Consider the following 27,989-nt stretch of genomic DNA (forward strand, 5'->3'; position numbering starts at 1 on the left):
AGCCTGACATTTCTGTCATGACTCCAGTGTCTTCCTACCTTCTATTTATTTTATTTTATTTTATTTTATTTTATTTTATTTTATTTTATTTTATTTTATTTTATTTTATTTTATTTTATTTTATTTTATTTTATTTACAGTATTTATATTCCTCCCTTCTCACCCCACAGGGGACTCAGGGTGGATTACAATGTACATATACATGGCAAACATTCAATGCCATAGACACACAACATATATAGACAGACACGCAGAGGCTATTTAACTTCGCAGCTTTCATGAGGGTAGTCTGGCCACCAGGGGAACTGTCACTTCACCATCCATTTGTGACACTGATGGAGTACTTCCTCATTCTTTTGCTTGCTTACGGGAGATTTTATGGCATTGTAAATTAGTTAAATAAGTCTCCCCGCATAAGCAGTACCTAAATTTCCTACTTGACAGATGCAACTGTCTTTCAGGCTGCAAAGGTTGACAGCAAGCTACACAAAGGTCAGAAGCTCACTCTGACCCAGGCTGGCTTTGAACTCATGACCTTTCAGTCAGTAGTGATGTTAATGCAGCTGACTCTCAGCCAACTGCGCCACAGTCCCGGTGCTGTTGCTTTGTGCCTTCAAGTTCTTTCTTACCTAGAGAGACCCTAAAGCAAATCTATTACAGATTTTTCTTGGCAAGATTTCATTGAGAAGTTTACCATTGCCTTCCTCTGAAGCTGAGAGTGTGTTACTCGCCCAAGGTGGGTTTCATGGCCAAGCATGGATTCAAATCCTGGTCTCCTGAGTCATAGTCCAGTGCTCAATCCACTATACCATGCTGGTTCTTATGTACTATTATCACCTTACCTTAAAAATTGAACCATAGACCTGGCTCAGCAGGAGGTGTTCCCCATGGAAATGACTAACTGCTGTTGGCCTTGGCATAGCAAAAGTGCTTGGCATTAATAATATATGTAAACATGACTTACTAGAGCTGAGATAACAAAAAGGAAGTCAAGCATAGAAGGGAGCTGCGGAATATGATTCAGTGCTCCGGAAATGGGTCATTACCTCACAGTGAAGCAATATAAAGATAACAAGTGTCCCCTTAGTATCTTATGGCCAGAGGTTAATGGAGAGAGGTTCAGCTGTCATGAAGAAAAGCGGATGGGCTACCTGATGCCAATAACTGCACTTAAAAAAATGGCCCCAAGCTATAATGCAGACATCCCTAGTGATATGCAAATCTTTATGAAGGAGACACTTATAGAACCCAGCAAATCAATCCTTTCTTATGATAACTTCCTTTGATTCAGATAAAGGTCTTTGTGGCGGGGGGGGGGGGGGGTGTTCAACTCTTCCACCAGTGCAAACAGAAGACTGGGGGGGGGGGGTGTCTATATGGTTGAGTCTGGAATGAGGAGCATTAATCCACATCAGATCAGGAGCCCTGTGGTCATGAACAACTTTTAAAATGTCACCCATGTAATTGCTAATTGAAGGAATGGATACATGACAGTCTAATTTGACTCTTGCCTGTGGCTCGTTTTATTTCAGTGGCACAAGGGGAAGACATTGATACTTTCGATGGAGGGGACTTTGCTTGGGTTCATCTCCCTATTGTATTGTCCATGTTAGCTTCCTATTTATATACATGTGTGTGTGTATACACACACACACACACACCCTACACTTTTATTACCTTCAGGTCATTTCTGACTTATAGCAACTCTAGCACAGGGTTGTTCTTGATAGGATTTGTTCAAAGTGGATTGATCATTACCTTTCTTTTACACTGAGAGTATATATCTTGTATTGTCAAAGGCTTTCATGGCTGGAATCACTCAGTTCTTGTGGGTTTTTTCGGGCTAAATGCCTCTAGAACATGACCATATAGCCCGAAAAAACCCCACAAGAACTGAGTATATATCTTGCCCATCATCTCCAGTGAGCCTCCATGTCCCAGCAGAAATGTGAACCCAGTTCCTCAGAGTCAACTTCTCAAACCAATACACTTTGTTGTCTCTGAATTATTGCACTCAGATAATTCTCCTAATTTCATGAGATTAACCTTATTTCAGAAAGAAAGAAAGAAAGAAAGAAAGAAAGAAAGAAAGAAAGAAGCTCTAGAGATAAAAACTGGCACAAATATTTGTCTTCAGAAAATGGAAAGCCCCCTAAAGGATGTGGCTAATTTTTTAAAGACAATCTAAGTTCAGTCTAATGTTTAACCATTGTGAGGCAGTGATTAATTACTAACTAGAACTAGAGCGTTAAGATGAAAGACTTCTTTTCTTCTGATTTGTTTCCTTGCATTTGTTTCGCACTGCAAAATGATGTGGCACTGATGCTATTTCTGTGTGCCTGGGTTGTACTAGATGGATTCTCAGATTTTTAAAAAATGCCTTTTCCACATCACTTTAGACAAAATCTTTTCTTGTAAGCATGTTAATTCATTCAGCTATATAGGGCTATTTCCTACCATTAAGCAGAATGAGGCACTTGGTGTTAACAGGAAAATCATAGAATCATAGAATCAAAGAGTTGGAAGAGACCTTATGGGCCATCCAGTCCAACCCCCTGCCAAGAAGCAGGAATATTGCATTCAAATCACCCCTGACAGATGGCCATCCAGCCTCTGTTTAAAAGCTTCCAAAGAAGGAGCCTCCACCACACTCCGGGGCAGAGAGTTCCACTGCTGAACGGCTCTCACAGTCAGGAAGTTCTTCCTAATGTTCAGATGGAATCTCCTCTCTTGTAGTTTGAAGCTATTGTTCCGCGTCCTAGTCTCCAGGGAAGCAGAAAACAAGCTTGCTCCCTCCTCCCTGTGGCTTCCTCTCACATATTTATACATGGCTATCATATCCCCTCTCAGCCTTCTCTTCTTCAGGCTAAACATGCCCAGCTCCTTAAGCCGCTCCTCATAGGGCTTGTTCTCCAGACCCTTTATCATTTTAGTCGCTCTCCTCTGGACACATTCCAGCTTGACAATATCTCTCTTGAATCATGGAGAAAAGAGTTTGTTCCTTTGAGCAAGACCCTCTTTACTGCTGATATATTGAGGATGCTTTCCCATGACTCATGATGAAAGTTTCAGTTATTAGTTCAGTCAACAATTATACTAAGGATGTAAAGAATAATCTCAATTGTCTTTAAAAAAATGTTTCAGCTGATCACCTTGATTTGCATTCAATGGTTTGGAATTACAACAGCAAAACAACAGAGGGGAAACAACCAGGCACATAAAATCACTCTCAACAAAAGATTCCCCCCAGGCGCTTCCAAGCCATTGAATGCTAATCAAGGTGATCAGCTGAAACATTCTCAGCTAGCCCCAGAAGAGAAAAGTCCTTTGTCCCACCCTGGTCATTCCACAGATATATAAACCCATTTTTCCTACATCCAACAGAGCTCACTACCTCTGAGGATGCTTGCCATAGATGCAGGCGAAACGTCAGGAGAAAAATTGCCTCCAGAACATGGCCATACAGCCCGGAAAAACCTACAACAACCCATTAACTTAAGAATGTTTTGTGCCTTTTGATCTTTGTGTGTCTTTATGTTAGCTTTGTGTACTGCTTCAAAAAAGACAATCTGACAGTCTTCTCTTTGAAGGCACCTAGTCACTGAAGGAGTGCTCGTTTGAAATGTCACTTTTTAAATATGATTGCCCAGACAGCAGATCGCCTAGTCACCAGGCCTCTGTTCTTGCTGTTGTGAGATATATCCTTTGTTGAACTTATCACAACTGCTTTCATACTTTCATGCATCTGTGCATTACTTATTAAAACACTAGTCAAAATTATTTAGGGACATCTATAGATGGTATGTTCAACTGCATCCTGACTATGCAGTTTGCATGTTGCATGTTATGTGTTATGGTTCCGCATCTTCTACGTTGCATTGTGGTTGTGTGTTGTGCATTGAACAATGACATCTAGTTATTGAGATTGTCACACAACATTGCTATTTTCCATATGGGTTACATAACACTGAGATAACTTACTTTTGCACTCAGATAGTCACACTACGCTGAGGGGATGTTGGGTCACAGCCATTGGGTGCATACATGTCCTTTGGTGATCACTATTCGGTGACTTTTCTACATTACATGTACTTACTGTGCATTCGGTACTGACTATCTAATGCCCCAAATTAAGAAAAGTTGAGGAATGCTCCAAATGTGCCTGAAACACTGGGACAATCCCATGGCTGTGATACATTGTGGACTGTGAGACAGGGGAAGGGGGATATATCAGGCCCTTGTTTTCCTCATCACTACTCTCCGGTGGCTGCAGAACTCCATGAGAGATCCTGATAATTATGGGCACCCTGTGCTGACATCAGCAGAGGCACACACATGGCCTGAAAGAAGGAGGAGCCTAAATGCTGAAGTCACCATGGGATGCCCATAATTATCAGGATCTCTCACAGAGCTTGGTGACCATCTAAGAGAAGTGATGGCCATACAGAGGATATGATTATGGTCCACCAGGGTCATTGAAGTCTTGGCTCAGTTTGACCATCTGGACTTCAACCTGCCACTATCATTGCAGATATGAAATGGTATGTACAGCCAGACTATTCAGAACTGTCCCTGAATTAACCACACAGATTGATGAGGGTACAGACATCTTACTATTTCCTACAAATCAACAGATTCTAGCAACACAAACTGTACTATGAATTACAACACATCAGGATCTTGTTCATTTTATAGAAATTATAGAAGCAACAAGTGATCAAAATGTTTAATGTACTGAAACACAGAAAAAGAGAGAATGTGAGCATTTGTGTTTGTGTGAAAGAGAGAAAATGAGAAAGAGCAGGAACACAAACTATTATTTAAGGCAGAATCGAGTAAAGTGTGAACTAAGCATCATATACACTCCTCAGATCCTGGTGAATTGCCTAGATCAACAAACTTGGATTTTTTTCTCACACTCTTGGAGGTCTTTGGTAGCATAAGTATTAGTAACTGAGAAAATTGTAGAGTTCTTCTAAAACCAAGCCTGACCACTTCAAGTTCAGAGTTTTCTGAATTTAGTTTTTGTTTTGGTTAGTTTTGAAGTTTTGGGACACTTTCTGCAATTTGGGCTCTAAGCTCATCAAAAATCACCCATTTATATTTTGAGAGATTATAGCAAATGATAGCATAACGTTGCTTGGTATTGTGCCTGATGAAGTGACATTTCCCACTGTGCCTAGTGACCGCCTGGTGAATTCCCTCTGCACAACTATCTGATCTATAATTAGTTTCCAGTGACTTGGACAAAAATAGACTAAAAGTGGAGGCAGAGGGAAACCAATTGTTTAGCTGTCCTGTGAAAGACTGGTAAGCCTCAAAGAGTTTGTTTCCTGAGGGAAGAAACAAGACAATGTTCTTTCTGGAGTTAGAAGTGACTGAACTGGCAGGCACAATTCATTGCACAGGTCCCATATTGAATTCACGTTTGTTTGTCTTTCTTGCATTGTGTGGCTTTTCAGAAATTATTACTACTAAGGTCTCCCCCCTCAGAATTGTCAACATGAAAAGTTTTGAATTTACCCTTTATTTGTAGCAAAGTGGACACTGGTCATGCAATTATTTTTATTATCTTTTTAAAAAATGTCCTTTTATTATATCATTTTCTTTGTGCTGAAGCCACAGATGTGACTCATTTGAAGTGACAGCACAGGAAATGAAAGGGAAAAGGCAATAAAAACAACCACACAATGCAGTATCATACAGTGACATTTGTTAAGACTGCCACTTGTTGACTCATGATCAACATAAAGTCTTTTCTTTTGCTTTCCTTTCTATCCAGCAAGGGAAAAGAACATATACACATACACACACCCTAACGGAAAAAAAGTTTTAAAGTCTAGCTACTATGGAAATGAAACCTGGACAAAATAGCACAAACAAAAAAGACATTCCAAGATGATAAAAGAAGTCTCTTTATACAGGTTGCTAAGCATGCATTCAAATGTTTGTGTAATTCCCCTGAAAATTTCTGAACATACACATATTTCTAAGTAATACAGACATGGAATTAACAAAATATGAATATAGTAAGTGTTACTGGAAGTCATATTCCCAGACAGGCTGAAGTTATCTAAAACCACAGATATGACTGGATGCTATTACATTACCTCTGACCCCTGCACACCATAGAGTTGTCCTGGAGAACCATCAAATTAATAGAGGTATCTTCTCTAGGAATTTGCTGAGTCTTCTAGGGCAAATCTGTGGTACCTTCTGGGAGAAACATATCATAGGCTCACCTGGAAGGCCTAGCAATAGCAAACCCTTAGAAAGACCATTTTCCCTAGTGCCTGTAAGTAAAAGTGTGGCTATGGGACCCTGGTGTCTTGCTGTAATCTCTTTGATTGAACAAAGCTTTCTCAGTGTTTATCTGAGAGGGGATGATCAGATGGGAATCACATTAGCCATGTGCAAAAATTCAGCCTTCCCATGGCAAAGTTGAAACTGTCTTAGGAAGCAGAGGACATACAGACTTATCCCCAATGTACATATGTGCTCAGGTCATCTTTATATCTTTCCACATTTCACACAAAGGTCTGAAGGGTACATATAAGTGTTTTGGCTTAATCTGATCATAAGACAGTTCTGAAATCCCAATGAGACAAAGCACTCAATCACACGAATCTTGGAAAATTATTTGAGCTAAACCAGACACAAAACGAAAGTCAGATGCTATGACACTTCAGAAGTTGTTGAACTTTGATTACCTCAAGACACTGCGTAGATAGCTAGTGGCCAGCATCCTGTGAGACGTAGACCAGGGATATGTGTAATCTTGGCTTTTTAAACAGGCCTTTGACAATGGCAAAATATAAGAATTCTTAATAACCACCAAATGGATTATATGACTTATCTTTATTAGTGCAATGGTTTAAACCCTAAACGTTGCTCCAGTTGTTTTATACAGTAATTGCCTATTGATGTCTCAGTTTCATTGTGTTAATTTTGTGTTTGTTTTATATTTGATATGTTACCTATTTTGTTTTATGTTATCTACTATGTTTTTATAACTGTAAGCCACTCCAAGTCCCTTGTAGAGAGATGGGGAGAGTATAAATAAATAAATAAATAATAATAATAATAATAATAATTATTATTATTATTATTATCATTATCCCAAGAACTGTTTGGATAAACTGGTGCTGCCTCTAGCTAGCAAATCATGAATATGTATACATGCAACTGGATTGAGGCATTTAAGTGCACAGAAAATAATCTTAATATTTTTAGATTCAACTTTGCTGAATTGAGTTATTTTCTTCATGTTTTTGCAGCTATGTCACTCCATGTTTCAGTCTAAAGTTTCAGAATATTACATAAAATGAGAGAAAAGTTCAGAGCAATTAATCCCCAGTTCCCATACCTCTATGTTCTTCCCCTTTTCCCCAAGTGATGCAACAGTTTGGGAATCTGAGACTGGGAAAGGGAAAGAGAATGATAAAAAAATGGTTCTGTATTACTTTGTGTTCACTTATAACCTAGCCCCTCCCATGCACATCCCTTTCCCAAACAAGATGATGCATTTTCAGTTGAAAGAAGATATTGTGACATTTTTCTTGGAGAAAATTGTTTCCCCCTTTTTTAAAAAAACCAGTGCATTCATGCAATCCAAGTACTTGTCATTGCTATTGGATCTATAATTCAGATTAATCTTTGTAGCATGTAAATGCATTTTCATTAAGTGCCATTACTATCCTCCAATGTGATTGTACAGTCAGCTTCCAACAGGAATTCACCATAGAGTTGTTTTGAGTCACCCAAAAATTCTTAATGAGGTGTTCTCTCAAGTTAAAACAATAGCAATATCTTTGTTCATTTTTTTTTACTTTCATGAGGGTCCTATTCCCCTAACCCCAGCAAATGTTAATGCCTGACTATATAGTAAGTAAGTAAACTTTATTACGGTCAATGACCAGATCATAAGCCTGATTATATATGATGAAGAATTAGTCACTAAAATGAAAATTCTATAGAAGTAGCTAGCTAGATGTAATTCAGCTCCTAATCAGAATCATTGGGATATGTCTAATATTTTTTAAATCCATGTCAAAAGCATTGCATAAATAAGTAGAAAACTGATAAAAAAATAGAGAGAACACAAGGGGTTAAATGATTTTTGACCAAAAATGGACAACAGCGACCACACTGTCTGTAGCTTTAAACAATTTTTCCTCTGTGCATAAGGTAGGGCATTGTGGGCAAGCATACAGATGAGTTGTTTGTTCTGCTCCACAGTCTCACAAGATGGAATATGTCTTACCCTAACATATATATTTTGATGTCACTGCTGATTCAGTAAATTCTTGAAACCATATCTTGGATCTTGATAAAATGGAAGGTCATCTTACATAGTAATAATTCAGTATAATGGTGGTGTCAAGCTGTTTAGCAATGTGGTCTAGACATTGGAACAAATCATTTACTTTGTGACTCATCTTTCGTCAAGAGTTGCACAAATAAAAGGACTTTCAGTAAAACAGTGAGGAGATGAACATAAGCAAAACCCCTGACGTAGAGTGTTTTTCAATGGGTGCATTACACAGAGAGACTAATGATCACTTATCAACTCAAATTATTATTCTATTTCCAGAGGGTTGAAAGATGGCACGTACAAGACTCTGCATGTTACTTGAGGTGTGTACATGGGCAATGTCATTCCTAAACCCATAAATCATGATATTTTATTGTAAACATCTGAAGTAGTGATTCCCTGAAGGTAAAGATTTTGGCATATATTCAATATGCAATTCCATGTATGTTCATCATGTCTCTGCCTGGAATGAGAGGGTATGAGTGTTTCTCAAATTGTGCTCCTCCAGGTGTTTTGGACTTCAGCTCCCAGAAATCCCAGCCAGTATACCAGCTCTTAGGAATTGTGGGACTGAAGTCCAAAACATCTGAAGGAGCGCCGTTTGAGAAATTATGGTGTAAATGATGATGCCAAAAGACTGAAGAATCAGATGGGTGCTCAAGTCCTAGGAATAAATAAGAGCAAACAATTGGTTAGGAACCATCTGATGACTGAATGCTTTGCTGCCTCATCTTCCTATCTCCTTACCAGATATTGTTTGTTCCCTCCAGCCTATACATCTATCAAAAGTGCACTTCTGTGTAGGCAACCGTCTCAGACTGAAACATCAGCATCAGCCATTGACCATTACTTTGGTGGGTCTAGGGACCTCATCAGATAGGGAAATTCTAACATTCCAGGATGCTTCCACCCTGTCTTGGGGATGGAGCCCCAGGCTGGCCAATCAGACGAGGTCATGTGACTTTTGGCAGAGGCTCTGGGGTGGAAGCATCCTTTGATGCTTCTTGCCCAACACAGGAGCCTGCTTGTGTTGTGCTGGGTCCAGTTGTCCTTGCCAGGAGGGCAACACTTCCCAAGTGTGATGGGGAAAGCATTGCCACAAGGGAGCAGTGCACGAGGTGACAGATTTACCCACTCCCCCCCCCCTCTGTCCCGCAGTGAAACGAGGTGAAGCAGGATGCTTGGCCTAGCCTTTGTAATGAGGGCATAAAACATTTGGGACTTACAGAAAAAGGATCTAGCTCTGATTGCAGTAGAAATAACAAATGAACACATTTCTTAAGGTGTATGTACACTGTACAATTAAAGCAGTTTGAGTCCATTTTAACTGTTGCAGCTTAATGCCACAGAATCATGAGAGACTGGTGAGGCACCAACTGTTTGGTCGAAGAGGCTAAATACCTTACTAAACTACACCTGCCATGATTCCATAGCATTGAGCCATGGCAGATAAAGTGGTATCGAACTGCATTAATTCTACAGTGCAGACACATCTTTGGTTTTTTTTCTTGTGCCTAAAACTTTAGTTATGATTCCCATGAAGGATAGAAAGAATATGTTTGAATCCCAGATGAAAACAAGTGTTAGGAATCCTTGATGAGAAAAATCCCTACTGGACAAGAATATTGGCAGTTTATGACTTATTGTGTGCAAAAACAATAAGTCATAAATTGTCATTTGCATAGAGAACATTATTTTATGCACAGGGTTCTTTTTCCGCCCACAACAAAAGTTTCCTGTTTAGAAAATGTGATTTCTTTATAGAAAACATCTTTGTACACAAAATGCTGCTTTCTATGCTATTGCATCCATCCCCCTAAACACGCAAGAATATTGCCTAAACACGCAGTGAATATTACTCAAAAAACTTGTGCAGTTTTCCAGAATGTTTCAGGATAAAGCATCAGTGAAAATGTACTTATCCTCTCTGAGCAGCCTTGGATATCTCTTCTGCACCTGTTAGTTTTGTTTCTCCAGGTTCGAACAAATGAGCTGAGTTTAGACCAGTGATCCTCAAACTAAGGCCCGGGGGCTGAATACGGCCCTCCAAGGTCATTTACCCGGCCCTCACTCAGGGTCAACCTAAGTCTGAAATGACTTGAAAGCTCACAACCACAACAACAACAATCCTATCTCATTAACCAAAAGCAGGCCCACACTTCCCATTGAAATACTAATAAGTTTATATTTGTTAAAATTGTTCTTCATTTTAATTATTGTATTGTTTTTAAGTGGGTTTTTTTTTTTGCACTACAAATACGATATGTGCAGTGTGCATAGGAATTCATTTTTTTCAAATTATAATCCAGCCCTCCAACAGTTTGAGGGATTGTGGCCTGGCCCTCTGTTTAAAAAGTTTGAGGACCCCTGGTCTAGACTATTGGACCAAACAACTTTCCATTTCCCTAAGTGAACAGGGAACTCATGGAAACAACACTAGGTAGTCAGTGATTTTTGTAGGCAATTTTACAAGGCAGATGTGTTTGTTGATAACAACTCCCCTCATTTCTTGAAAATCTGGAACCTCAACAACAATACCTGGAAAGGAGGGAAATTTTACAAAATAAAAAAACCCAACAAAACTCTTTGTCCTATTTTTCATACTTCCTCTGAGAAAGATGAGGAAGTGACATTCTGAATGCTTTGCCTTGCCATCATTCCTGTCAAGAGCTCGCTATTCATAGATTTCAAGGCTTGAGCTGGAAATGGTGCAGGCAGCGGATACAAGAAACAAGCCTTAACTACTTCTAAAACTAATTTTAGAAACAAGGCAATAAACCCAGACAATCCACGTGGTGGGAATAGTTGAATACAGGTCAGTGCTGGAAATTGCAACACCAGATGTATCAAGATTATATGGCTGTCACTATTACATCATTGTATTTAAAGCAGGGGTAGGCAAAGTGCTGTCCCGATCATCAAGCAATTTCAAGGCTGTTTCTATAGCCCTTCACCCTTCCAGACACCTGGGACCTGTTTTGGTTAAAATTGTTAGCAGAGGCATCTGTAATTTTTTGACATTTTATGAGTTACAGTTTCTCAGACCCAGAATTGGACTTTTACCCAACTCTGGGTTATTTTGTTGGTTGGTTGGTTTGACTCCTGGGCCTACTACACTTCCTCAGTATTTTGTTGCACATTTTTACAACAATATCGACAATGTTGTGATATTTTAATTCTTATGGAGCCATACATTTGCTTGCCCCTGAGATTTTAAACCTTATTGAACCATCCTTGTTCAAGAGAAATGTTCTGAGCCAAGATTGTCTTAATGCTTTCATATTTGCTTTCCTGCAGGATAAAGACCTCTGTGTTATTGTTGTTTAATGCTCTTGCCACTTTTTGGCTTTTTTAAAACCACTATAATCAGCATGTCTGTCACTTTGCAATCTGCTGTCCATTTCTTGTATTCAGCTTGATCTATTTTGGATAATTATACAGTAGGGCACTCAAAACTCAAACAATAGAAAGAGATATAGTGTTGTGATTTATGAAAAAAAGAATAAAGTACCAGTTTATAATGTAGCGGGTGTGTGTGTACTTTTTTAAGTGAAGTAAACTTCAACTCAAATTTCCATAGTAGAAATACTGGTAGCGTTGTTCTGGAATATTACCATATGACCTTCAGACTGCAAAACATTCTCTCTATAATATTTATGTAAAATTACTGCTGCTGAAACAATCCAACAAGGAAGCAGATCCTGCCAGTACAGAAATATAGATCAACTATGTAACAAATTATAGAGCATTGCATTTTGGTGAGATCATTTAGACTAAATATAGAGCAAACGACTTGTTCAAGGCCATAAGACCAGACCACAAATGTGTTTTAAATGTCTCTGATACATATATTTTATTTTGTCTGCTTAGGAAAAATGGGAAGAATGAGAATAAGTATGTTTCTGGCCACCATTTTACATCTTCTGGTCAGCGTTGTTCCTTATACAATTGAAGTAACAGAAGATGGGGAAGAACATGAAGGTGATGGAGGTAAGGAGTCTGACTTTTCATTATCATAAATGATAATACATACCAGATCTGTAAAACACCACTTAAAGCAAAGAAAAACATTTGTGTGTTTCTTTTGCATTGGTCAATCTAGGTTTAGAGTTTTATATGTGTGTTCGTAGGTTATTCTATTCTGTTTCCATATTTAATTTATAAATCTTCACAAAATTATGCTTTCATATGTCATAAATGTGTAATTACTCACAGAATATATATGCATTGTCATTCAATTCAGCTGTCAACTTGTGGAAACACCATGAATTTCTCAGAGGTGTTAGTTGATGTCCAGACTTGTTCGGTTGACAGTGCCAGGTTGAGAAATCCAGGCCATTGCTCAAACCACTGCTCTGCACTTGAACTCGTCCAAGGAATGTAGGAGAAACAACTTTATTTACCAGAGTGGTGTTGGTGTTGTCAAGCATAGAGTGAATCAGAAAAAAAATTAATAAACATTAAAAGACATGATGAAAAGATATAAGTAACAAATGTATTGACTGGAAATATGGGCACATCTACACTGACACTATAATGTAGATTGAATCCAGTTTGGGAGAAATAAATTTCGCTGTGCGGGTGATTAGATTTACAGGACAGGAACTGATTAGAGACAGATGGGCTTTGAATTGTATTATAATACTCAGTGTGGAAGGGTCCTGACAGAAAGTTACATAGGAAGTCCTATGTTCTTAGAGGCTTCTCCCACCTTTCGACACCTCACCTTCTTATGGCTAATTCTTTCAACACTTTCAGATTGCAGACAGATTCCATTAATTTTATGTGGGATCTGCTCTTTCTTAATTTCATTTTGCTTACAGGGCTTGCTTGAGATTGCTTGCTTGCATCTGCAATGTCCTAAAGTTGGACTATGGACAAAGCAGACCCCTCCTTGAATTGCTTTTGAATGCGTGCTAAATACCTTGTAGCTTTTTCACACATTTAAAAATGATTCATAATGTATTATTTATGCTTTTTGGCAGCCAAAATGCATTTGCAAGCTAAAAAAACACATACATACACATTATGCTTCTGAAGTATGTTTCTTACAGCCTGGAAAACTCATAGCAACCCAACACACACATTATTTTGTTTAGAGTGGAAAGAACCTTAACATACTTGATACGTCCAACAACTTTTATCTCCTGGCCACATTTCTCAAAGTGAATGCGTCACAATTGAAGTCCCACTTTCTTGTAAGCATGAAAGTCCATGAAGTATTAGCATCACAGCCTGATGATTGAGCTTGTCTTGCAGGAAAAGCTTTTTGAACAATGTGTGGGCGGTGAAGTGACCGGGTGGCACGTTGTCAAATCAAACTGAGAAAGACGACAAAGAAGAAACCCCTTTTCTCTCAATGTGACAAGCTGTTTTTCCTTGATAATGTTCATCAACAAAAATGTATTTCAAAAGAACTCCATAGTTCTAGCAGTACAGTATCTGTAAAAAAAAGAAAGAAAGAAAGAAAAAGGAGACAACAGAAGAATGGTCCACAGAAAGGAATAATGACTTTGTTATTTCAAGCCAATATTTGACAGCTGGAGGTGCAATTAATTTTAAATCACACTGCTTTCATATTCTAGAAAGAGTTTGCTTTTTCTCAGGTAGATACATTTGAAACAACAATACATATATAGTTTGGCTTATTACACATTATCTGAAGAAAGATAAGGTCAGATGCAAGTATTTTTATCATGCCAATAGCCTAATTCCACACTTCTATGTTAAATGCATGCACCTTTTATACTATATTTTTTAAATGAGCCAAGTTTTGGTTTAGTGAATTGATTTTAAATTTTATATTAATTTCTGTGTTTTAATACATATATACATTTAATTTCATTTTATTATTAATCTTTTCTCCATGACATCATGTCTAACACACCTGGGCTTCAAGGCCTTCCCACAGACCTTCTCACGGAGTCACTAATTAATTTATCTTTCACTCCCTCCATCCAGAGACTTAATCTGGCATCGCTGGAAAACTCCCTATCAACCAAAGGTTGTTTCACATGGGAACTGCAATCTTCACTGTCTGTTGCTTGGGAATGAGCATTGGAATACCAAGCAGGGGCCTCTCCGACCTGCAATTCCCTTGGGTCACTAACAGACTCTGTACTTTGAAACCCATCAATTCCCTGAAAAAGTGTCAGAAAATTCCCCAGAAACTTGCTGAGCCACAACAGCATAATTGAACACAATCTGTTCTGTATACTGCTGACAATACGGGTACACAAAGATAGAATCCATAAATATGTATACATTTTTGTGTGGTAGAACACAACTTGTCTAAATGGAAACAGATGAACAAAATGAACTTGGTTGTGAAAAACCTGAGAAAACCTATTGTTTTATCTAGGTGTGTAAAGTCATGCTTGGAGTGAGTCATATATTTTAAGGAAGCAAATAAGAGTTGTCTAGGCTTGAGTTAAATAGTATAACACACCTGCCTCACTAAACTACCCATTCTTGGCTTTAAAAAATACACACATTCTAAGAAAGCTCAGGTGCCTTCCTGCAGGGTATGCATTTCAGCATTGTATGTATACTAAATAAAAGAAGGATATGTTCTATACATCCTACAGAGCCAAAACAAGAATATCCTGTATTTTTAAACACCTAATGCCTTCATAGTTTCCAAAAACAATTGTGGAAAGTGATGTGATGATATCAGAATCACATTGGGATGGGCACAGACTGCAGTCCTAGGCCATTTTCTAATCAATGGAACTAGCAGGAATACAGATTGGAGATAACTAGTTACATTTAACTAACTATGAATTAATCTATGGTATTTCTCCTACTTCCCCCAGCAAGGCTTAAGGTGTGCAACTGGCAGTTTCCACATGTGTTGCAGTGCAAATCCCACCATATCTAACCATTTATAGACTGCAGAATATTTAGTTTAACAAATCCAAAAAGTACCAAGATAGCTAAATCAATTTCAAATTTACAATAGCAATTGTTTTGAAGGAATTATCATAATCATCATCACCATCATCATCACCCAGAAGAACTGTGGAGCAGAACAAACAACACAGCATCTGTATTCTTGCCCAAAATGCCCTGCCTCATGAACAGAGGAGGAACTGTTTAAAGCTACAGACAATGCAGTCACTGTTGCCTGTTGTGGTCTAGAATTATCTAGCTGCTTGTGCTCCCTGTATTTAACAGTTTTACACTTATTTATGCAATGCTTTTGACACAAAATAAATAAAACTCTCACCATCATCTAATGGCAATGAATATTCTTTGTCTAAGAAAACAGTATGAAATTTTGTCATCATAAGCTCACAGAGACCTGAAGGAACACACGCACGCACAGTAGAGAACTATGTTAATTTCACTGGCAGACCAGGAAATGAAAAGTTAGAACAATCCCAGAAAGTATCGCTTGATTGAGTCTGAGTTGATGTTTTTATATGTGTATGAGTTTTATTTTATTTTATATTGTGTTCACTTTTATGTTTGTTTTTTGGCACTTTGTGCCGTCTGTAAGCCACCCGAGTCCTTTCAGGGGGATGGTGGCGGGATATGAGAATAAAGTTAGTATTGTTATCAGTTTACAGTTCCAGGTTAGTTAGGAATGGTTAGGTTAGGATGAGTAATGAAGTGATTTAACAATTTCTCTGCTGGATTGCTCTCTCTAAATTATCTGTTTGAGTGTTAATCATTGCTCTATTTCCACCAGTTACTTTGGCAGAAGAGGCAAATTCCCATCTGTATATACTCATATATAAGTCGACCTCATGTATAAGTTGAGGGAAGATTTTGTGGCCACAATTATGTATTTTGATATGATGAGTGGATCAATGCTGTTTCAGGGAGGCATCTTCACCTGACTGACATCACTGCTTTGTTGCTGCTCGGCATTAAAAAGGCCTTTTGCCTCTGTACTCATAGAAAATATTGTACTAAAGCCTTGTAATAAAGACTTTATTTAGTATAGTATGGTATTAACAATTATTGTGAAAATAGCTGTCTATTACAATGAGTAGAGCGGTGAAATTCTGTTTTAGAATCTCAGTAAAGTGTTATTCTGTACTGAGGGTCCTTAAAATTCCCTGCTCCTTTTTATTTCCTAGAGAATATCTGGACATATATTGTAATTAATGCTCACAATTCTATTTCTTTGGAAGCAGCTGCATACATGTATGCTGTGGGGTTTGGAAAATCTCTCATGGAACCTAAATTCAAAAAGCTTTGAAGATCTCAGGTTCTCCCATGCTTTCCCATATATTTATGTATTTATGCTTATGTAAAGCAGAATCCTGAGGTGAAGGGGAATTCTTGTTCTATAGCTTACTTCATGGATTACTTCTTCGTTTTAAGTCAATACACTAAGAGTGCCAAATTCAATCTCCTTCATCTTTGCTTCTTTGCATGGAGGATCCTGTTATATGGAGGGTCTCTATGCAAACAAAGACAATGGATAATCAGAATTCTTTGCCACACCTTTTTGCAAACAGAAACTACTTTTCTTCACACTTAGCACTTTGCTCTTGAGGAAAGGAATGACGGATTTGGTGTTGTTAGGTGCCTTCTTGTGCTCAATCCAAAAGAGTAAGGAATGTCTGAATAGGACTTAGTCATTTGACATGTCCTTTGTGGAGACGTGTTTTTAAAAAGGAAATTGGACCCAGAGCACAAAATAAGAAAATCCTGATTGAAGTTTGCACATTTGTGTGGGTATAAACAGATTTTGAAAACCAGCATGTGAATAGTTCATTCATAAGAGCTCAACCAACCCTTTTATCCCTAAATTGCTTTCCATTTGGGACCATATTTCTTATGCAAAACGCATCTGCTAAATCATTTGGTTAAGTATTTTTGGCTATAGCCACAGCCAATGTGAATGACCAAGGGGCAACAAAGATATAAAATAGTTGCCTTGAGAAAACTTAACATGGCTGGCTGCCATGACTCCCAACTTCTTGGTATCCATACAACTTTTCTCATGCCAGGATAGGACGACTTCAATCAGTTCAATGAATTCACTGCAAGTACAAGTCACCCAAGCTACTGTGTGAGACAAATCCATGCAGCTAGCTGCGGTAAACCACTCAAGGCTGACTCACAATAAGACTTACTGGCCCACGTCCTTTAGCACTACTTGGAATACTGGGAAGACCAGGAGCAGAGTGTGGGAAGAATGTTCTATTATAAAAATTAAACCAACCATTTAATAAACTATCAAATCACACACAGAGATACACAAGATTACGGTCTAGATTGAAAGCAGAACTGAATGTGGGGTTACTGCCAGTAGTTGTTTCTGTGATTTTATATTTATAGAATTTCCTACGAGGGAAAATTACAAGGGTTTTCTTGCCATTTTCTATTATTTTTCATGGAGAGGGAGACTGATTTTTTTTTTTCATTTTTAAAAAAATCCAAAATGCTAAAAAAAATCCCAAATTGTCCATCTGGGTGACTAAGACAGTGATACTTTTGCTTTCTGATGGTTCAATGTGTTTCATCTAACATTTTTTTAAAAAGTGTGTAAAATCATCTCTCGCTATGTTTATCAGCTATATAGGAAACCCACGACTTGTGTGTTTAGACTTGTATTCTGTTATCTCATTAGGTGCATATACACAAAGATACCTCTGTGGCAAAATCAGGGGAAAAAACCCTGAAATTCAAAATTCTCCTGGTTCTGAGCATTTAGGATGAGGGATAGTCAAACTGTATAAATCAATGGGTATTGCATAAAAACGAAGTAGGAATGTTTATAATTCTATGACAACCCACTCATGTCTGTGGTCCAGTCAAGGGGAAATGCTACCCAACCCAGCTGGAGGAGGACTTGGCCAGGAAACAGATTTCCTGCCACCCAACCATCTGGATGCCCCCTTATCAGCCTGCCCCTCTTCTTCTCTCCATGGCAGTCATGCTCCCCTTTTGCACTGCCATCTGAGTTGTAATGCCTCCTGAGAAGGTGCCAGGACTCCCAAGGCCATAATAAATGCCCAGGCCCATCCAGGTGCCCCCGCCCCACCTATAGTTTTTAGAATTGACACATTCTGAATTCCACATTAAGAGTTTGAGGTGATACACCATCCTTTTTCCTAACATCTAGAAAATAATAATTTAAACTTGGTATAATAGAAGCACAGTGCCACCTTTGGGCCAAATGGAGAATATTTCTTTATGTGCACAATGGTGTGTGTGTGTATATATATATATATATATATATATATAATTTACTATACTTGTATACCGCCTTTCTCAGCCTTATCGACGACTCAAGGCGGTTTACAACAAGTCAGTACACATAATAACAAAATACAAATTAAACATTAAAACAGTATAAAACCACAATAAAAGCAATAAAAAACCAACATCACTATCATCAGCATCTCCTAATTAAAAACGTTGTCCACATTCCATTTCCTATGTCAGTTGCTCAACATTTGTAAATGCTTGCTCATATAACCATGACTTAACTTGTCTCCGAAATGTTAAGAGTAAGGGAGCCTTAGGGAGGGCATTCCATAGCCGAGGAAACCCCATGGAGAAGGCCCAGTCTCTCGTCCCCGCCAAATGTACTTGTGATGAAGGCGGGATCGAGAGCAGGGCCTCCCCGGATGATCTTAAAGTCCTAAATGGTTCATGAGGGGAGATGCGTTCAGACAAGTAAATTGGGCCTCATAAGGGACTTTTTATTTCCATAATAGATTATCTCATTCTTTCCCTACTGTATTCAGATTGTGTTTCAGATGGCTAGGTATCTGCACAAATTACCTATTACCTGAGAAAGCTTGTATGTACTTTGCAAGGTGTGTGTGTCGGGGGGAGGGGGGGAGGCTTTCTTCCTTTGAAAATCAGGAGTTTCTCAGCTCCATCTCAACTTGTGTCACTTTCCCAATATAGGCCCCATCTACACTGGCACTATAATGTGGATTCAAGACATACATTTAGGGGTATACAGTCCATTAAAGAAAGTCAAAGGAAAGTTCAGTTTGGCCATATAATGTCCTGCAGCAAATTCTGATGTATCCTAGATCAAGGGAAAAATTTGCTCTGCAAAATATGTGCATTGTAGACCATCGTCTCTGCTGAAATGCCTTATATACTCCAGAATAGAGGCTGCCAGAAACACCCCATGAGCATTGCTGAGCAACCAGGGGCTAATTACCCTCATGGGAAATCAAATTGATTATCTCTCCTCCTACCTAACACTTTCCCTTTTTCTGTTTTGATGTCACAACAGAAAAAGAGGGATGACAAGCTAGCTACGCAACTTGCTCTAGGAGTTGGTATATCTTCTGGAGCCATGTCTGGCCATTACTGTTTTCATAAATGCTGCAGTGTATTATTTTCCAGAGATCATTATACACAGTGTTTTAATTTATTTTTCTCTAGATGCTGTTTTGTCCCCACTGAAACATGTAACATCGATCTGTGCAATGAAAGCTGATTCTGGCTCATGCAAAGCATTAAATGACCGGTATCATTTCAACATTAAGACTCAGAAGTGTGAAATCTTTAACTATGGTGGATGTCAAGGCAATGAGAACAACTTCCTAACTCTTGAAGAGTGCCAAGAAAAGTGTATAAAACCATGTTAGTACATTCCTTTTTCCATTTCAAATTTTCCTTTTAAAAGATATGTCTAGTATGACTCTATCTAACAGAAATGACACCTTAACAAATTGTATGATTATCTACTTTTGCTTTTTGTCTGTGTAACTCCAAATACATACATCTTGGTATTTCTGCAATGTCATTTGTCTGTGTTAAAAGCTGAAAATTCTCTCTGTGTTCCTGGGAGATGTCTACACCTATCCCAGAAAGCACGCGCTTTCTGGGGTGTGTGTCCCAGATATTCAGCCGGGACTAGCCATTCTCCCGGCATGTAGATATGATGTGCCAGGAGAGTGGGGGGGGGGGATCGCTCCTTCCCCCCTCCCCCACCCTGCTCTCCTGGCATGTCATTCTATGTGCTGGGAGAGTGGCTGCAACAGTGTACTGGAGGCCAGGTAAGTTTTATTTATTTTTAAAGGGGTTTGGGGGCTTTGTGGAAGGAGGTGGGTATTCCCACAGTTTTCCCACGCCTTCCAAGAAGGCATGGAATAAATCCACTATCTAATTAATTTGCTACAAACCAGGGTTTTCCTAGATTGTAGTGAATTAATTCCGGATTGTTCAGGACATCATTTGGACAGTCCCTTCTTTATTGTGGGAGTTACTGCAATAAATGGGTTGTCTGGATGTGCCCATAGAGAGGTTTGAGGCTATAACTGAAGACTAAAACTGAAGAGTTTTCTTTTCCAGGGACTTGAAGTAAGTTGCACTTCATGTCTAAAGTCTAATTATTAGATCCAAAATACCTTTACTCAAAATGCACAGATTTAAGGAACATACTAAGGGCTTGGAGAGTGGAAATGTGAGGTGTCTTTTTTTGCCCAACTTTGTATTAGACCATTCATTCATAAATCCTATTGTTTGGAAAGTCTGAAATTTTTCATATTTAGAATTTGAAGTGTAGGAATATTTCTATAATCATTCTCAGCAAAAGAGAAAAGAGCTGTTGTTGCTAATTGCCATCATTTTGGCTTCGGTTTATAACAATCATATAAATACTTTCTTTCATGCTCTTAAGAAGTTAAACTACTTTGGACAAAAAGTCCATCAGGCTCAGTATCCAAATAAACATTTGGTGCTATTCCTCAGAGTAGGATAGTTCAATACTTTTCTGCAATGAAGGGTGAACAGGATCCAATCTATACACATTAATGAGGTTGTTGAACATGTACCAGCATTGTTTGGCAAAGAATGCTAAAGACCTTGTAAAACTACAACTCCCCCAATTCCATAAAATTGAACCATGGCAGGGAAAGTGGCATCAGTCTACTTACTGACCTATATCTGTAGTGTATTTGTGCATAATTTTGAAATTAAAAATGGTCACTTTCCATTATATGACACTTTACTGTAAGATTTTCATTTTCTATTCTCATTTATTTCATTTGTTTCAGTTGAAGATTTGCCAGAGAAGAGAAAAAGAACAAGGTTTAAGAAAGGTAACTTACTTTTCTATTTCCATGTGATTTGCTATCAATCAGAATTGTTAGCTGGGTTTCCAAGATCAACATAGCTGGATTAAGTTGTGGTGAACAACAAATCTTATGTGTTCACAATAGAACTGCAATCAGCAGAAAGAAACTTATTTTTCCAGAAATTGTCTTAAAATGAAATCATCGACGGAAAGACTAAACTGAAGCAAACTGTTAGTTCCAATTAGAGTCAGGCTAGATTTGATAGATCAATCCGGGGGATGTAAATCCTTGCTTATTTCAACTAAGACATGACTTATATTACAAAAGACACTTATTTTGGACTTTCTTAGAGTAAATGCATGAAAAAATGGTATACATGCAGTGGTCCCCAACCTTTGGGCCTCCAGGTGTTTTGGACTTCAACTTCCAGGAATCCCAAACATCTTACCAGCTGTTAGGATTTCTGGGAGTTGACGTCCAAAACACCCAGAGACCCAAAGGTTGGGAACCACTTGGCAGGAATAATATATTGTGGATATAAATAATTTTGTACAGAAATGTGTTATATACAAAACAACTATAAAGGGTGTGTGCACATGTGGGTGAAGGAAACAGGACAAAAGTCATTCTCACTCAAGAATGCAAAATCTTATAACAGACATGTTTTTCCCATGCCAACACCTGTTCTCATCAAGAAGAGCAAAATATAATATTTTTGTGTTCCTAGACAATATCTAATTCACAGAATAGTCTGTTATCAAATTTCTTTCCCATGCTTCTTCCTTGTTTTTTGCAATTAAAACTCTAAGCATGGCCAGCAAAACCTCTGAACCCTCCCCCCATCAGTCATATATGCCAGTTTCCCAAGAACTTGATTCATCAACACAATTTTGTGTGGAGCTCAGCAGAAGATTTATTATTTGCCAAAGATTAGCAGCCTGCATTCAAATTAATGTAATACATTCCGGTTACATGGAGGGAGTTTTCCCATTGAAACTGGAGTGCTGAACAACTGCAATCCGTGCCCCTTAAATCAATGTGACTGAAAGTCATTGGCTCAAATCCACTTTGGGCAAACAAGGTGATTCCATCAGCCAATTAATGAGTAACAGTAAAAGCAACTGTGGGGAATTTTGATGCACTTTGTTTCTCTCTGAAACAATCCTATTCCCAGAAAAACCTTCTTACTGCCTTCTGGAAAATGACCCAGGAATTTGCCGCGGACTGATTACCCGGTATTTCTACAATAAAGAGTCACAGAAATGTGAGAAGTTCATGTATGGTGGTTGTTTGGGAAACCAAAACAACTTTTGGTCTGTGGAAGAATGTCAAGATACCTGCCAGGAGACAAGTAAGTAACCTTTGTTTTTTAGTGCTAACTGCCCTCTTTGTTCCTGCAGTATGAGCCAAGAGATATTGCTGTACAGCAGTACCCATCAATCCTGACCATTGGATCTTGAATTCAGTAACATCTCACAGATCCAACCTCATAAAAGAATATTATGATCCCCTTGGATTAGTGATATACATCTGATTGCCTTTTTTGCCAGAAGACTGGTTATTATTGTATATAATTACTGTATGAAAAACCTCAGGGAAGAACATAGTTATGGGGTAGTTATGGGGGGGGGGGGTATTGAGGGTAAATAATGAAATATTCATTCAGCTGCTGCATTGCTAGCATTGTAGAAAGTGAAACATTAATCACTGTTTCCATCTAGCTGTCATTGCAATTCTAAAAATTTAGAGACTGAAGGATAATTTCACTGTGAGGGATAGTGGCTGGGTAGGAATAAGGACCCCAAGAACTAGGGAGAAGCAGCGCAGGGTTATTCTGGGGATGTATGTAATCCATAGTCTTTTTGTTTCCCACCCATTGTGTAAAAGAATGCATGTCTATTGCATTACATATGTCAACCATTCTTTTCTTGATCTGCTTACACAATATTTACGAACTCTTTATTCATTTTCCCTTTCTTTCTAGACCCTTTAGTCAATTCATTGCAAGTAAATGATGATAGCATACTGGTTACCACTACAGACAACAGCACACGAGTTGATCAGTTTGGTATGTACTAGAAGCTTATTGGTTTAAAAATTAGGAAACTCTGATATTCTTATAATTCTTCCTAGAGTACAGATTTATAAGCATTTTTAGGAAGAATCATACCAGTACACATGTGAGATGGTAAGATTTGTGTGTGATCCTCCCTAACTAAATTCCAAGCACACCAAGAAAGCGAGCATTTTCATATATTTGATGGTAGAAATGCAAGATTAAATCAATTTATATGGTACAGAAAACAAAAAAATAGAATCACCCAACAAAATTTCAGCTCAAAGTTCTTAAATGACTTGCTATGAATCCATATGGATGTAAACAAGTCATGCTATTGAATTAGTTGTCACGCATTTTTTTCTCAGATATTCCTCAGCTTTGTGTTTCAATGCAACACAATCCTTAGTAAGCTGTGAGTAGCAGAACCTATTCAGTTTGTCAAAGCTATACTTATTCAACCATTACAAACAACGAGCATTTTTTATTTCCTTTATTTTGAGAACAACTTCCTCAAAATGCTCCAAAAAGGCCAGCTTAATATGCGCACCTAGGGGGAAATTATATCTAGGCATTTTCTAGTTCCTCCAGTGCAGGCATGGAGCCGGGGGGGGGGGGGGAGGCTCGAGAGGCTTCACCCCTTCCCCGAAATTCTCATGGTGGTCCACGAGAAGGCCTTACTGGTGCATTATTTAAACTCAATATATCCCATATGCATAGGGGTATTGGGGTAACGATACACTCAGCCCCCCCCCCCAATCAAACTCAGCCCACCCCTCCCCCCCTGAATCAAAATCCTGGCTACAGGCCTGCTCCAGTGGGTTCCATGGTATGCTCCCCTGGAAGCTATCATGAAGTTGTGTTGGATTTTCTCAATCCATGCCCAGAATGCCACAGAGCTGTATTAGAGACATTCTCTCTAGTTATCTTTAGGCCCTCCATTATAACTCTCTGGTATGCTGGGCCTTGAAGTAGGGGGATTTAGTCATGTTCCATTGATGTGCACAATCATGCAACTATGGTCTAGTTGATAACATACCCGCATAGATATGCAAGCTTTATTGTATAATCCATAGCTCTAAAATTGTTGCAAATAATTAAAGGTATGTCAGTCATTCTTACTCAACCTACCATACACAATCTTTCCAATTAATACATTATTCCTTTACTTTCAGTCCTTCCAGTCAATTCACTGCAAACAGAGGATGGTGTTTTGCCCTTTCATGCAGTGGAAAACAGCACTCCAACTCTCCAACAAGGTATTACAAATATACTGTTTATTAGGCAAATATCCATAATTTTCCTCATTTTCTCAGGTCTGGTTCCCAGTAGTTCAAAGGCAGAACCATACTACTTCATGTTTCAAGTAAGGAGCTATATGTTTTCTCTTACAGATTTCTGGGAATATGAAAAGCCAAAGTTTTTATGTTTTGCTTTTCAGGAAACTTGTTTTTTATGAGTGCAAAACCAAATAAAAGCTGAAAATGCCACATACATAAAAAGTATGTTTTTGCCACAAAATAAATCATGAACTGCAAGGATTCTCATTCATCCTTGATACTCATTAGGGGTTCCCAACATTTGGGAGCTCCACTTTTGTCTGAGATTTTAATATTTACCAATATGCTTTCTATCTTGTCCAGTTGTGTGGTAAATGGCAACCTCCAGTGACTGACTGGAGAGCCATTCCAGTGCTTCAAGACTACCTTCTGTTGCAAGTGAAGATTTTGCAGAAGATGGTATTAAATACATCCTTCTGCAACATCCAAAAAAGATACACAATTGTATACTATCACTTAAAGAATGTATGCCACCAGTAGGTTCCTGGCCTTTGCACTTACATACTTTAGCAATAGGAGGTTGAAAATAATGATATGCTTCTATATATTATTAATTAGATGTCAGTCACTACTTCCACTCATGATTTTTACTCTTTTATTGATTTTTCAGTGCCTTTTATGCCTTCAGCAGATTTCTTGCAAGCACATGATGACAATGTGAACCTTAGCATAATGAACAATAGTGCTCCGGTTGTTAAGCAAGGTATGTATTAAACTTTACAGTTCACTAAAGGTTAGCGATGCATCATTAATGTTCCCCATCTGTATTTCAGGCTAGAATTCCATTTTCATCTGTATTATTTCTGAAAAAGTATAGTACATTTCATTTTTCATTTCTGAATTTTGTAAAAAGATTGTGAACCCAGTGGTTCTTCAAATTACTGTCCTTAATATGTTTCTATCCTACAATATAACTGAGAATAGATTGAGCTTACCCCTCTATTTATAGTGATATCGAGAGTCTTCTATCTTGCATTTTACCAGAGTTCAAGACCATTTATGCATCACGGTAAAACATCAGATATAAACATCAGTTATACATACAATCACATTCACAGTACTTTGGAGATCAAAGTTAAGGTTGCTTTGGATTTTTACAGGAAACGAGGAGGGCAATAAGTATACATGGGTGGAAAAAAAGTTCATAGCTTTAGGGTCAACTGATAGAATTTTTTTAAACAGGAAAAGAAACCTACACTGTAAATAATCAGCTCAGCCTTTTTGTAAAAAAAGTTTTTTATATCTGGGTTGTTGTAGGTTTTTTCAGGCTATATGGCCATGGTCTAGAGGCATTCTCTCCTGACGTTTCACCTGCATCTATGGTAAGCATCCTCAGAGGTAGTGAGGTCTGTTGGAACTAGAAAAAAGGGTTTATATATCTGTGGAATGACCAGGGTGGGACAAAGGACTCTTGTCTGCTGGAGCTAGGTGTGAATGTTTCAACTGGCCACCTTGATTAGCATATAAAGCATCTAATTACCTCTCAACAAAGGTTTACTCCAGGCACTGTCAGGCCATTATATGCTAATCAAGGTGGTCCATTGAAACATTCACACCTAGCTCCAGAAGACAAGAGTCCTTTGTCCCATTCTGGTCATTCCACAGATATATAAACCCTTTTTCCTAGTTCCAACAGATCTCACTACCTCTGAGGATGCTTGCCATAGATGCAGGTGAAACGTCAGGAGAGAATGCCTCTAGACCATGGCCATATAGTCCGAAAAAACCTACAACAACCCAGTGATTCCAGCCATGAAAGCCTTCGACAATACAGTTTTTTTTATATCCTCCATGATCATAATTGTGGGTATTATTATTATTATTATTATTATTATTATTATTCCCCACTTTTTCTCTCCACAAGGAGACTCAAAGCAATGGTGTCAAACTTGTGATAAGTTTCAACCCTGAATATGAAAGTTATAATTTGATTGTTATTTGGTGCTTATCCCCATGGGTTGAATAGCTCACACTCACCGTGAAGTTGCTTCTGGCTGTCTTTGTGACAGCCAGGAACTTCTGGTTCTTATCATCAAGTAAATTGGGTTAATCTGGTTTAGTCCTGCATTAAAGAAGTCTGGCCAGAACTCCAAAGCAACATAGAGTTTGGATACCGTAGACCAGTGGTTCTCAACCTGGGGTCCCCAGATGTTTTTGGCCTACAACTCCCAGAAATCCCAGCCAGCTTACCAGCTGTTAGGATTTCTGGGAGTTGAAGACCAAAAACATCTGGGGACCCCAGGTTGAGAACTACTGCCGTAGACAGTATGACCTGATTCAATGAGGACTGGTCCATTTTCCACCCAGGCTGAAACCACCATCCCTTTTCCCCTGTTCTCATCAGCACAGGGAAAGGGGGACAAATTGAGCTTGTGTCACCGATGTTACTGCTGCCAGTGCCAGATGCCTGCAGAGCTGTGTGAAAGATCCAGGCCATTGCAGGCATCCCTTGCTGATATCATCAGAGGTGCCCTCATGACTAGGAAGAATGAGGGAGGATCATCCACCTCCTTCTCTTTAGTTATGCAGATGCCTCTGTTCATATCAGTACAAGATGCCTACAATAGTCAGGCGATGTCACAGAACTCCATAACCATCTAGCAACAGATACTAATTTGTATCTTCAAAATCATATTTAATGAATTTGTTGCAAATATTTCTCTGTGGGTCTTTTCCATTCTATTGGAAATTGAAGTTTGTCATTTTTTTGTGATTCACAGTTATATGGGAGGGAGAAAGGAACAGCTGGAAAAAGACCGATGAGATTCAACACATTTTTCTTCTGCCATTCTTCATTTGCACTCACGTGTGTTTCTGAGGACTAGCAGATAGTGTGTGGATTGAGCACACTGGCTAGAAAACATGGAATGTGTGCACAAGATTTCTTTAATGAAGTTTATTCACCAGAAAGTGATCTGCAGCAACTCACTATTGGAATAGATCTATCTGCATTGAAAATAAGAAATCTAAGCAGGATGTTGGGAATTATCACAGTGTTTGAAATGAATTAATTTAAGTAATGGAATAAAAGTTTTGAAAACAATTGAGTGGCTTTGTGACAAATCAATACTTATTTTTCATGTTCAGTTTAAAAAAGTTTTTATGGGTTGGGGAAATGGATCACAGCTGCATGAACCCCTTTTTGAGGCTCCTGAAACCCATAAATCTCTCTGTCTCTACAGTTTTTAAATGAGTAAATTTCAACAAAAATTGTCTCCACAATGCCCAGATCACATCAAAACATGTAGATTTGCTCTCCAGAATTATGACTT

At 38.5% G+C, this 27,989-nt stretch overlaps 1 protein-coding gene across 4 annotated transcripts in view; it reads left to right on the forward strand.

Annotated features, from left to right (window-relative positions):
- Positions 1-27,989, forward strand: part of TFPI (tissue factor pathway inhibitor) — a 34,943-nt gene that overhangs the window by 2,993 nt on the left and 3,961 nt on the right. For 2 of the 4 annotated variants that reach the window (XM_067471022.1, XM_060780296.2), the window contains exons 2-8: positions 12,185-12,304; positions 19,685-19,885; positions 21,301-21,345; positions 22,496-22,672; positions 23,306-23,389; positions 24,553-24,636; positions 25,328-25,420. In XM_067471022.1, coding sequence (XP_067327123.1) covers positions 12,190-12,304; positions 19,685-19,885; positions 21,301-21,345; positions 22,496-22,672; positions 23,306-23,389; positions 24,553-24,636; positions 25,328-25,420 — 799 coding nt within the window. In that variant the 5' untranslated portion in view covers positions 12,185-12,189. Of the gene's footprint in view, positions 1-12,184; positions 12,305-19,684; positions 19,886-21,300; positions 21,346-22,495; positions 22,673-23,305; positions 23,390-24,552; positions 24,637-25,327; positions 25,421-27,437; positions 27,761-27,989 lie in introns of those variants that run through there. The other 2 variants (XM_060780312.2, XM_067471024.1) reach the window with 2 other exon arrangements.

Source organism: Anolis sagrei, chromosome 1 (genome assembly GCF_037176765.1).
Source record: "Anolis sagrei isolate rAnoSag1 chromosome 1, rAnoSag1.mat, whole genome shotgun sequence".
Lineage (NCBI taxonomy): Eukaryota > Metazoa > Chordata > Lepidosauria > Squamata > Dactyloidae > Anolis > Anolis sagrei.